Source organism: Scyliorhinus torazame, chromosome 17, assembly GCF_047496885.1.
Source record: "Scyliorhinus torazame isolate Kashiwa2021f chromosome 17, sScyTor2.1, whole genome shotgun sequence".
Taxonomy (NCBI): Eukaryota; Metazoa; Chordata; class Chondrichthyes; order Carcharhiniformes; family Scyliorhinidae; genus Scyliorhinus; species Scyliorhinus torazame.
The window spans coordinates 118934168-118946425 of record NC_092723.1 but is presented as its reverse complement, the minus strand read 5'-3'; the positions used below and the strand labels follow the sequence as shown (position 1 = coordinate 118946425).

The 12258-nt window shown below is 48.0% G+C and overlaps 1 protein-coding gene across 2 annotated transcripts in view; it reads right to left on the bottom strand.

Moving 5' to 3' along the window:
* Positions 1–349: 349 nt before the first annotated feature.
* LOC140394108 (cytochrome P450 3A21-like) overlaps positions 350–12258 on the bottom strand; it is a 49340-nt gene continuing 37431 nt past the window's right edge. For both annotated transcript variants that reach the window (XM_072480956.1, XM_072480957.1), the window contains exons 9-13: positions 11446–11539; positions 10722–10882; positions 9342–9568; positions 1307–1469; positions 350–762 (exon numbers count right to left, since the gene is read on the bottom strand). In XM_072480956.1, the coding sequence (XP_072337057.1) occupies positions 667–762; positions 1307–1469; positions 9342–9568; positions 10722–10882; positions 11446–11539 (741 nt within the window). In that variant the 3' untranslated portion in view covers positions 350–666. The remainder of the gene's footprint in view (positions 763–1306; positions 1470–9341; positions 9569–10721; positions 10883–11445; positions 11540–12258) is intronic.

Below are 12258 nucleotides of genomic sequence, written 5' to 3'. Positions count from 1 at the left end.
TAACATGAATCTAACTGGAGTTGTACCCTTTCTTACACAAAAACATGAAAACTACTTAAACCTATACATTATTTTTGATACTTAACAATACAAGTATCCTTTAAAACTACCTGTTTTCCTGACAGTCTCTTAAAGTCTGTTTTCCTGATGAGCCACAGGCTCATTTCATTATGATATTCCAACAAAACCCTGCACTGTAGCCAAAATGTGATATTGAACACAACAAATATATAGTTATTTCAATTTTGTTAGACAATGTTGTGTAAAAAGTTGTAAAACAAATAGTTTGAGAAATTACAGATATATTATTATCGAAAACATTTTGCATATATAGACTCACCATAGTCAAATAGATTTATAATCACGAATAATTTATTTCAAAATTGAAGGTTAAAGAAGTACTACTGATCAGACAGTAATATTCAGTTAAAAGATGTGTTCCCGAATACATCTGTATAACAATAAGGAGTCCTTCAATGTTCAGACAGTTTTAACAACTGGAGGAAGATTACAGGTGTTTCTTTGTATATCGCCTTGTTTACTCTGATCATATACATTCTTGCTGAATTATATTTAGTTTTCATGTATTTTCATTTGATGAGGAGCGTACAGTTTGAGTTATACACACTCCTACATATTTTCATAGCTCCATGTGGACCAGGTGCTTTATTCCCTTGACTCAGTATTGACTCGTGGCACAAATTTCAGGATTATGGGTTTGTTAGATTTCATGAATCCAGTCACATCCAGTTCCAATGGGATCTGAAACAGAAAGAGCAATAGTAATTGTTATATTCCTTGCCTTTTCTTCCAAGATAACCAGTATGTAGTGTTGACAAAGAATATAAAAATAAGAAGTTTGAATCAAAACAAATTTATTTTACACGACTGACTTTGATTAGGTTTGCACACTTTACTGAGTAACAGATACTAAATTAATAATACTGAATCTGTAGTACAGTAATCAATATTCTATCTAGCTAATAAACTACACTGTGACTTGACCTCGTGCGTCTCTACAATCAATTCTCACTCTGTTCTCCTCAGCTTCTCATCATGTTCTTTTCAGCTTCTCCCAGAATTCCTAGAGATGCTGTCTTATATAAAATGAATTAGTAACGCCATCTAATGTTTGATTTACACATGGTTTCAGATGTTAACCCTTTATTACACTGGCACTATACATATCATTACAGTAATACAAGGCCAACAGGAAGGATTTATTACAGCAATAGATGGGTCTGTCCTGTCCTGTTATTACTTGCCCTCAGTATTCACTCAACAAACAAAACAATTAAATTCTCACTGGTGTCTGCTCGCATGGTACCAGGGTCATGTGTTGCAAGAGTGAAGCAAGTGCCATCTTCATTGTAAGTTGTGCAAATCTCATCCCAATGCAGTTCCGAGGGCCCATACCAAATGGCAGAAAGATACAAGGATCCCGAAACTCCCTATTCTCTTTATTGAACCTAGGGATATTAACAAAGACAAAACAGTGAAATTTGCTTAGCTTTCAGAGTGGATGGAGAATGCAACAGTTTAAAATTAATTGATTTAGTTGCAGCAATTCCTTCACTTACTGATTGAGTTGGTGTTACACAGTCACTGGATGCCAGTATTGATATGTGAGTCTAGACTGCAGAGTGTTGCCAGACTAATCAAATGTGGAGAATGGCAGAACATTCGATGGTGATCCTGTCCTCACCTGACATTCAGCTGTGTACAGATCTATTCCAGATGGTAATTGGGGTGCTTTGCACATCAATGACCTCCAAATTTAAAATGAACCTAGATAGTGCCCGGACAGTCTGAAAATGACAATTATTTGATTGTTTGGCGCCAGGTCCAAATTGAGCACTTCATCATTGAAAAGGGCATAGAATTTCAGGAAATATTGTTCCCATTAAATATTAATATATCTGTCCATCTAGTTCACAGCATTAATTTTCATTATTCAGTTGAATATGGAAGTATATGGAACGCTCGGAAAGAGAATCTGGAAGGTGGCCAGTAGGAATTTAAATCTCCGTTTTGGTCATCAGGGATTTATTTCACAAGATCACAATAGAGTTCATCCTTAAATATATTGCAATCTTGGCCCAACCCAATTCATCTACCTCGGTAACATCCCAAAATACCTCCCATTTCAGACCCCAAAGTTAAGTGTTAATTTTACTAGATTAGCAACCCAGAAACGTCCACTATTGATCCAAAGATGAGTACAAAACCTAGTGTTGTAGCTGGGGAATTTAAATTAATGAATAAATCTGGAGGGTGAATGCATAGTGGTGAAGGATGGAGGGAGATAGAGAAGAGGAATGTGGTAGTGATAGGAGACCATTAGACGATAGATACTGGGCGGGATTCTCTCAGCCCAGGCCGGGCCGGAGAATCGCTGGGATGGGCGTGAATCGCAGGATGCCGCCCCGACGCCGGTCCGCGGATTCTCCGGAGAGTAGAATCGGCGCCATATGCGCCGGCGCGGCACCATTTGGCGGCCGCTCTACGCGGCCCCCCCCCCCCCGGCGATTCTCAACCCGGGATGGTCCAAGTGGCCATACAAAAAAACCCGAGTCCCGCTGGCGCCGTTCTAACCTTGTCTTACCCGGCGGGACCTCGGCCTAAATGGATCCGGGGGCGGCCTGGTTGTGGTGGTGGGGGAGGGTCCGACCCCGGTGGCAGCCTCCACTGTGGCCTAGCCTGCGATTGGGGCCTACCGATCGGCGGGCCGGCCTCTCGGGCTGGGGGCCTCTTTTGTTCCACGCCGGCTCCTGTAGTCCTACGCCATGTTGCATCGAGGCCGGCGCGGAGAAGGGCGCTCCAGCTGCCAATTCCGGCGTCAGATGGGCGACGCGGGTCTGCGCATGCGCGGCAATCGCGCCGGTCCCACTGCGCATGCGCAGACCCACGGCGCCCATCTGACGCCGGGATCGGCAGCTGGAGCGCTGTGGGTCGCTCCAGTGCCGTGCTGGCCCCCTGTAGAGGTCACAATCGCTGCTCCTGAGGCTATGTTGACGCCATCGGGAAACGCAACGGCGTTTACGACGGCGTCAACTCTTAGCCGCAGGATCAGAGAATCCCGCCCACTGTTTTCTGCGGTGAAGAGCACAGGTCCAGACAGACATTTTGCTTCCCAGTGTCAAGGTTCCAGATATCTGCTCCGGACTCGAGGGGAACTTGCAGGGGAGGATCCAGTGATTATGGTCCACGTAGGAATTCAACTACCAATGGTGGTCTTCCTCCTAATCGCTGCAGCCCTGGGGGATGCACTGCGACTGAAGGAGGACCACGTAGCATCGGAGCTGGCCCCAGAGGAACAGGAGGCAGCCGGTGAGGATGGAGAGCTGTCCGCCCAACAGGCTGGGGAGGAGGAGGAGGTGGAAAGGAGGCACCGCATGATGCTTTGTCCGATGAGGAGGTAGCGGGGAAGGGCGAGGATGGGTAGGAAATGAGGCCCGGGCAGGCACAGGAGGCCGCACAAAGTGTGCGTCAGGGCCAAGAACACAGGATGTCCTCATCGGCTCTAGGTTCACTAACTAGGGGAACTGGTCAGGGGAACAGACATCACATCCCAGCCCCACCGGAGTGGTGAGTGCCGGCTGAACTGCGGACCCTGGCCAAACCCACCCACAACGTCCGCCCATCCCCCCCCCCCCCCCCCCACACAAATTCCCCTGCTCCCCCTCTACCGCCAGACCAGCCCAGCCCAGCCCTCACACTCTTCTGATCGAGCACCGAGGCAGGTTGTAACATTGTGCACAGGTGTTTAATGTGAACAAATATATACAGGTTTGTGCCCTGATCCCTAATGCTAAACTGTGCCCTGCGCCCATGCCAACTTAACTAGTGTCTACTTTTCTGGTCTTATGGGCCCTAACGCTTTGCCTAGGTGAATCCCCAGGTGGTACATCAGGAGTGGAGGTGGCCTGCTGTGATATCGCCGTGACCTGGGTCCCCTTTGGTGGGCATCTTCTGCGGCAACTGGGCCTGGATGGGCCCAACTGCTGCTTGGATGTCTCAGGTGGCTTGGTGCCGCCCTGCTCTGCCCACTGCCCATGTGATGCACCACAGACAGGAGGGGGGGGGGGGTGGGGGGAAGAATCTGAGGCACTGCGGTGTTCCGCCACTGATGGCCCTCGGGCTGCTTCATGAGACGGGGTACTTTCTCGCCCAATGCCGACCTCCGCCCCGGCAACTACCCTTTCTTCGGGCCCTCCAACCACGTCCTGTGCCCACTGTTCTGGTGCTGTCCAGCCTTCTCCCTCTCTCCGCGATTGTGGGCGGCCTACTCCTTGGTGGGGGGGGAAACTGTAAATGCAGTGTTAGACAGTCTGACGCATGCAGCCCAGGGCTGGGTAGCTGATGGCTTCAGTGGTCAGGGCACCCAACCATGGTGGCCGGTATGGGTGCCGGCATGTGGTTCAGGGTGGAGTTCGGCCGCCCACCAGGTGGGGATACGGGTGTGTGGGACGAGGGTTGGTGCCGGGGGCACAGTGCTGCCTACTCACCCTGACCGCCCTGAGGAGGTTGTGCAGATTCTTTTGGCACTGCTGGCTGGTCCTCGAGGTGTTGCCCACTGCGCTGACGACCTCTGCCACCTGCGCCCAGGCCCGACGAACGGTGGTGACTTGGTCCAGATGCAGCGCCAGTTGTGCTGCCATAGAAGTCTACCTATCCTGGCCCAGTGCCAACATATGGGGTCGGATTCTCCGTTGCTCAATGCTGATATCGTAATCAGCGATCGGGCGGAGAATCCATGTTTACGACCGAATCGGGGGCAGTGCCTGTTTTCGGATGCTCCGTCCCCTCCAAAATGGTGTCATCGAGGAGTACGCCTCCCACCATTGAGACGACCTCAGGGCGTTACCTGAAGGCCCTCTCCCGATGCTCCGCCCCCAATGGGCAGAGTTCCGAACGCGCGATTGACTCCTTGCCTCAGTATTCAGAAACCCGGGGCATGGCGGCTGCGGACTGTGTCCAGCACCGCCACAGTCGGGGGGTGAGGAGCCGTGCCGCTGGCCAGAGGGGGGCTTTGGCGAGGGCTGGGGGGACTGTAGAGGGTGGCCCGGGGGTGTCCAGGGGGGCACCATCTGGCAGCTTGAGTCCGCGCGCGGCCAGCGCCATGTTTTTCGGTGCAACCGTTGCAGGTTGTCGCCGTGCGCGTGCACTGCCACCGACCCAGCAATTCTTCGGCTATTTATTTCATGAAGGCCGTGTGTTATACGTGGCACGACTGGTAGCCCCTCACCAGTCGGAGGGTTGGTGCGGGGACGCTGCCGATTTTTAAATCGTAAAACTAGACACTTCCTCCGGACATAGCCTCAAAATCAGAGAATCCAGCCCATAGTCTCAGGAACGGAGAATCCAAGCTCACATCTGGATTACTGTTTACAGTACTGGGGCACTTATACCCCAAAAATGACTATGTGCGATTGTGGATGGGTTTGGCAGGATATTTCCCACCGGCTTTTTGGGTGAGATCCAGACCTGTATCCACTTGCATTTAGAACGCGATCCAATTGTCACAGTGCGCCTGAAAGTCTGCTTGCTGTGGCGCAGTGTGGCAGATAAAAGCCAGGAGACGCTGTTTCAGGATCTTCCCGGATCGCAGCGCCTCACACGATTTAACATGATCTTGCGAGTCGATGGCTCCCGTCCGTGTCGAAGTTTAATGTGCAGATTCCCGAGGTACCTGAGGCTTTGGGGCCTATTCCCTTCACCCCGGAGACCTCAGGCGAGCGTTGGTTGGTAATGGTCTCCACAAACGGGGAGCAAATGCAACGGCACTCGTGGTCGTCTCCCAGGGGATCAGAGGCTCCCAGCTGCATGCCCTTGGTGGTTCCCTGGCACTGCCAAGGTGCCCAGGTGGCACTGCCAGGGTGCTAGGTTGGCATTGCCAAGGTGCCAAGCTGGCATTTCTTGCACGTGATCGGGACATGTGTGCCCTGCATGAGTGCGGGTTGAATCCTGGATGGTATTAAATGTCTTGAGTGTTGTTGGTGCTGCACTCATCCAGGCAAGTAGGGAGTATTCCTTTACACTCCTGACTTCTGCCTTGTATATGGTGGACAGGCATTGGGGGGATCAGGAGGTGAGTTACTAACCACAGAATTCCTAGCCTCTGATCTGCTCTTGTAGCCATAGTATTCATGTGGCTAGTCCTGTTCAGTTTTGATCAATGGTGTCATGTGAGAGTACCTTTAAGAAATGGATGTTTAAGCAATGTACCTTTAAGAAATGGAGCTCATCATATTACTGAAGTGATGTCAGAGGGTTGGGGGGGGGGGGGGGGGGGGAGCTGAGCTCACTTCTGCTTTTGGTTTCAGCTTGAGAAGGCAGCTGGGAGTGTCTGTGTTTTGCTGAGAGCTACAGGAAGAAGCACAGAGCTGGTCTGTTGATGTCTGCAAATCCAAAGACTATAAATATATTGAATGTAACCTCATGTCTGTTTTTGAAGGTTTGAAGTCTTTTGGATGTTTAAAGGAACAGTTTGAAGAATTATTTAGTGTTGTAGTCTTTTGGGGTTATCTTTGAAGTAATGGGTGTTAAGATATTCAATGTTTGTTTTTAAAAGGTTAACTTGAGTTCATAGAATAAACATTGTTTTGTTTTAAAAACCATTTGTCCATAATTGCTGTATCACACCTGGAGAGTACGTCGTGTGCTTCCCACACCACAATCTATCAAAAGTTGTGGGTCGGTTGAACTCCATGAAACACTTTGGGGTTCTGTAAACCCGGACCCATAACAATGGTAACCCCCAGAATGCTGATAGTGGGGGATTCAGGTGGTGGTGATACTTCTGAATATTAAGGGGGTCATGGTTAGATTCTCTCTTGTTGGCGATGGTCATTGCCTGGCACTTGCGTGACATGAATGTTATTTGCCATTTGTCAGCCCAGGTCTGAGTGTTGTCCTGGTCTTGCTCCATATGGACATAAGAACAAGGAGCAGGAGTAGGCCATTTGGCCCATTGAGGCTATGCCACCATTCAAACAGATCACAACTGATCATCTACCTCTAATGCAATTTTTCCAACTAACACCATATCCCTTGATATCATTTGTATCCAGAAATCTATCGATTTCTGTCTTGGTCATGCTCAATAATGGAGCTTCCATAGCCATCCAGAGTGGAGAATTCCAAAGATTCACCTCTTGGAGTGAAGAAATACCTCCTGATACTCAGCCTTAAATGGCCTACACTTATTCTGAGACTGTGTCCCCTGGTTCTAGATCCCATAACCAGGGGAAATATCCTATCAACATCTACCCTGTTGTGATGAATGTAGCAATTTCAGATATTTCGTATTATTTGATGCCGTAAAAGTTAATCCTCTTGGTTGGTGTGTGTGTGATTTCTGCAGTAGTATTTTTGAAGAGTCCTCGTACGAAATGTTTTGGGAGCCAGAGTGCAATTAAGACATTGTAAAAGCTTGGGCTAATGGAGTTTTGTTTGGATTAAAAGGGTTCCTGTGGAGTTAATTAAATACTATGGGCGGAATTCTCTGTTCCAGCGGCTATGTGCCGGCGCCAACGGAGAATCCGCAGATGGTTCACGATAGTAAAATCGGCACAAACCCCTCACTGATTCTGGTACCGGTGAGAGGCTAGCACCGGTGCCGTGTGAACCACCCACTGATCGCGCGGAAAATGGCCAGGTCCCAGGCCGTGCATGCGCAGGGCTAACAGCCTGCACCGGTTGCACAGAAAGAAATGGCGCCTGCCGTGCTGGAACACTAACACCCCACCCCGACCCCACCGCCCATCCTCTGGCCACCCCAACCAGTCCCCCCGCCAGCCGTGGGGGAAGAAGCCACCCGGCCAGCAGCATGGATCATGGACGAGTGTGGCAGCGCTGGACACAGTCCACCGCCGACGCACCGGGCTCCTGACTGCTGGGACCACATTGGTGGCGGAGCATCGTGGGTGGGCCGGCCGATGACACGCGAACGGCCTTGCAACTGCACGCGGCTCGCGTCCCGACCATGCCAGTTTGGAGGGGGTGGAGCATCGCAAACCGGCACCTGCCCCGATTCTGCCGTCGGTATCCATTCTCCACCCGATCACTGATCCCGATTTCAGCGTTGGGCTACGGAGAATTCAGCCCATTGTCTTTTGGCTTGGTAAGATGATGTCATTAATAGGCGGAGCTAAGGGACAAAGCATTTTGCAGAACAGTAGTTTAATTGAGTTCTGGATTGGGATGTGAGAAAAAAATCAAGCATCTGTCCTCACGGCAGCTCAGTTAAAGATTTGATTGAGGACAGACCAGAAGCAGAATGTGCTTGTGAACAGGATAGGCAGTGAGTTGAGACAGACAGGAGTTTGCAGTTGGTTCTGGAGATGGAAGTCAAACTATGAAGACAGTTTCTGAAGACTTCAGCTAGAAATCCTGCATTGTTCTGACAAGATTCAGGTCTATTCCTTACAACATTCTCAACGAGTATCCAGACATCTCTGTAGAGCAGGTATTCCCGAGTGCCAACTGTATTGAAAGTGGATTGAGAGCTGAGATGGGCTTTGTTATTTGAGTGGGAACAAAGATAACAGTTAAGGGTTACTGTGTCGCTGCATTGATTAGCATTATTTAAGGGGTAATTGTAAACTCCTTTTCTTGTGTGATGTTAAAGTTATTTTAATACTGTGTTAGTAATAAAGTTTGTTTTAACATATCATATCCCAATTTTGCATGAAATCACTCCTGGAGAAAGGCATCTCACAACATTAAAATAAAACATTGGGGTTTTTTGTCCAGTGTCCCAGTCACTATTGGGTCTGGTCTGGGATTGTAATACTGTCAAGCTGTGTAAGAATTGTGCAAGTTAGAATGAGATTGCTTCTCATTCTTCAGGATTGCAGAGAATACACTGAAAAGCAAAGTCCAGAATTTGATGTCCGTTCAGCGCTGAGCAGTTGGTCTCTGACAGGGTGGTGATAGCACAGTTACATTGAGCCTCAGTGTAGTGATGATAATAATAATAATTGCTTATTGTCACAAGTAGGCTTCAATGAAGTTACTGTGAAAAGCCCCTAGTCGCCACATTCCGGCATCTGTTCGGGGAGGCCAGTACGGGAATTGAACCCGTGCTGCTGGCCTTATTCTGCATTACAAGCTAGCTGTTTAGCTCACTGTGCTAAACCAGCCCCCAGTGTATAGGACAGTTACATTGAGACGCAATAATTATAGGTCAGTGGTATACAAAATTAAGAAAAACATTAGTTTTTGCTCCTAATCACCTGACTCGATGCAAAGTAGGTGGGTATGTTGGCATGTAAAGAGGATGATGTGTCAAAACTCATCAGCACTGTGCAGAACAAGCACAAGTCATTACCACGTACCGTTCAGGTCTGAATTCCTCGGGCTCTGGCCAGTATGCTGGATCATGGTGCAGGACGTAGGCAGGAACCATGACCACAGTCCCCTTTGGAACAGTTACCCCATTGAGCTGGACATCTTTCTTGCACACTCTGTCAATACGGGGTACAGGAGGGAACAGTCGCAGGGTTTCAGATATCACCATTTCCATATACTCCAACTGCATCACCCCGTCATAGGTGGGACGAGCCTGCACACAGAGAAACACTTGATAAATAAACAAGACACTAGTGGAAACTGGGGTCAGGAAAATCCAGAAAATTAAAATAGAAGAAACTATTAACCTTCCAACAGGAATGACCAATCTCTCATTGCTCCTAATAACCTATTTCAGAGCAACGCAGAATGGACAGATTATCTAAATGTCGTCTGTTATGGATAAAGAATGATCGTCTAAATAGGACTGGGGGAGGAGGAGAAAATGGCAGAGCTACTCAATGAAGAGTGGCAAATGGGGGTGGGGCTGTGGGGGTGGTTTTGAGTTAACGTATGGAAGGAAAAAGCAGAATGGAGTGAAGAGGATCCAGGGATATTGGACATCACAGTTCTGCAGGGAATGCAACATTAATGAGGTCATTCACTTCATGGGAACTCGTCATCATCACCAATAGGATAGGAACGGCTCTACTCTCTGTTGTTTCCCTCCCTATAAACGTTTGGCTGAACAATTGTTCATTGAAGAAATGGAAATGGACTTGACTTCAAAGCCCAATAAACACAGCACATTGTGGACATTTGAAAACAATAGAAAAACCCTGGAAGCTGATGGTGGTTGTATACCATAGGAAATGAACTAATTCATTGCTGTAAATGGAAATTCTACAAACACACAGCCATGCTGTTAAAGTCAAAGGATGGAAAATCAGGCAGATTACTCTCTTCAGTCAATGTATCTAGAAGATGAAGCTTACTCATCATCCTTGCGTGCTTGGGAAATGATTCCCATTGGTAAATCACAGATCTCTCGGCATCAGCTAAATCTCAGCACCAAACTTTCTCCTCAGTCAGAAGATTGTGGTTTTAAATTCACACTCGAGATTTCGCACAATAATCCTGGCAAACACAGCAATGCAGTACTGAGGTCTTTCTAACGAGACTTTAAACAAAGGTCCCTCTCAGTTGAATAGAAAACTTTGTGTTGGAGGATTTTGAACAGCGAGGGAGTTCTCGGGGCAACATTTATCTGGTCACCGTCAAATTGCTCTGTGTAAATAGGCTGCTGTATTTTACATCGTAACAGTGACTTGGTCAGAGATTAGTTGTAAAGAGCTTTAGGATGTCCCCGGGTCATGAAAGTCACTACAGAAATGCAAGTTCTTTCTTGTCCATTCTCAAGGACTCACTTTGTTTGGAAAAGCCTCATCTATTTCCTGCTGCAGTTTCTTCTGTACGTCTGGGTGCATCGCCAGATTGTACGCGGCAAATGACAATGTGCTGCTACTGGTCTCATACCCAGCTAAGAAAATGGTCAGAACCTGCGCCAGAATCTCCGAGTCAGTCAGAGCTGCAGCGAACCAGAAGAATCAGAATATGGATCAGAAACATCACCTTATAACGCAGAAAGTAAAAATCTTGGGTTTTCAATGCAAATATTTCTAAACACCCATTATTAGCAGTAAGTGCAATATCGCAGATAATTCACGGTGTCCAATAAGCATGCGAGGAGCGTCAAATTAACCACTTGCATTAATGCCGGCAGTAACTCCAGTGCCCAGACACACAAGGGTGTAAGGATGATTAATGTTTTGACTCAATTTTCCTGGATAACCCAGTTTTCAATATCAGACCCATGATTGGGCAGGATCACTGGCCAGACACAAGGCAATTCCCACTGGGGTAAAAAAAAAATCCCAGTAGGGATCAGACCTCCCCAGAATGTTCCCACCTACCCCTCACTGGGGTAAAAGGGGCTGGGAGTAGATCCCGTGTCTAAACTGTCAGTCAGGTAGGACAGGCGAAATTGCAAGCCCAGAGAGTAAAAAACAAAAATAAAGTGAAGAGTGAGTTAATTTCAGGAACAGAAAGAAACAAGGATGAAGGGAATGAGGAGCTTGCCGCTGATGGTACCTTTGTCTGTTGACTTGCTGACATCATTCTGCTTCTGGGAGCTGGTTTCAGTCATTTGAGAATCAACCATCAGCTGCAGAAAATCCACCCGATCCTGAGAATTCAACAAGAACCATGTGAGGATTCAGCTACAACAGCACAGGAACAGCTTTCTTAGGGGTAAAGTCTTGAGGTTCCAGAGAGGTGCAAAGGAGAAGTGGAACGTGTTTCCTCCAGGGAGGCTGGAATCAGAACTCACCCGGACTCTAGTCAGAGAAGAGCAGTCAAGACCCATTCATATCTGTTCAAAGACAAATTTGGAAAGCAGATGGAATAGTTGAGGCCATTGCTTAAATACCATTTAATATAAGAATTCTAATTGATAAAACTAATGTAGACTAAGAAAAGATCAGACAGCTTTCATTCACACCAAGATTAGGTATACTCATCTCTTGTCCTCCTTCCAAAACATTCTCTTTAAATGAGGGGCGCGATTCTGCCACCCTGTTGCACCCAGGGACGATCTCGATACCCTCGGTGCATCGCAGGAGAGGCCTAAATCGGGCTTTACGCCAGGTGCAAAACCATTGGCATGATCCAGATAATCATATTTCAATGAGCTATTAGGTTCATTTAAATCTGCGCAGCCTATTTGAGGCTGCATTTTCCGGGCATGCAGGAGTCACCGACTGCACCTGCGAGGCCTCAACCGGGCACCGATCAGTACTGGTCTCCACAAGCGGAAACCAGGTGTGATCACCAGTCCAAGGGTCTCGGAAGCCATTGGAGCCCCTAGGTGGTCAGGGAGAGGACAGGGCAGTACCCTGGCGCTCC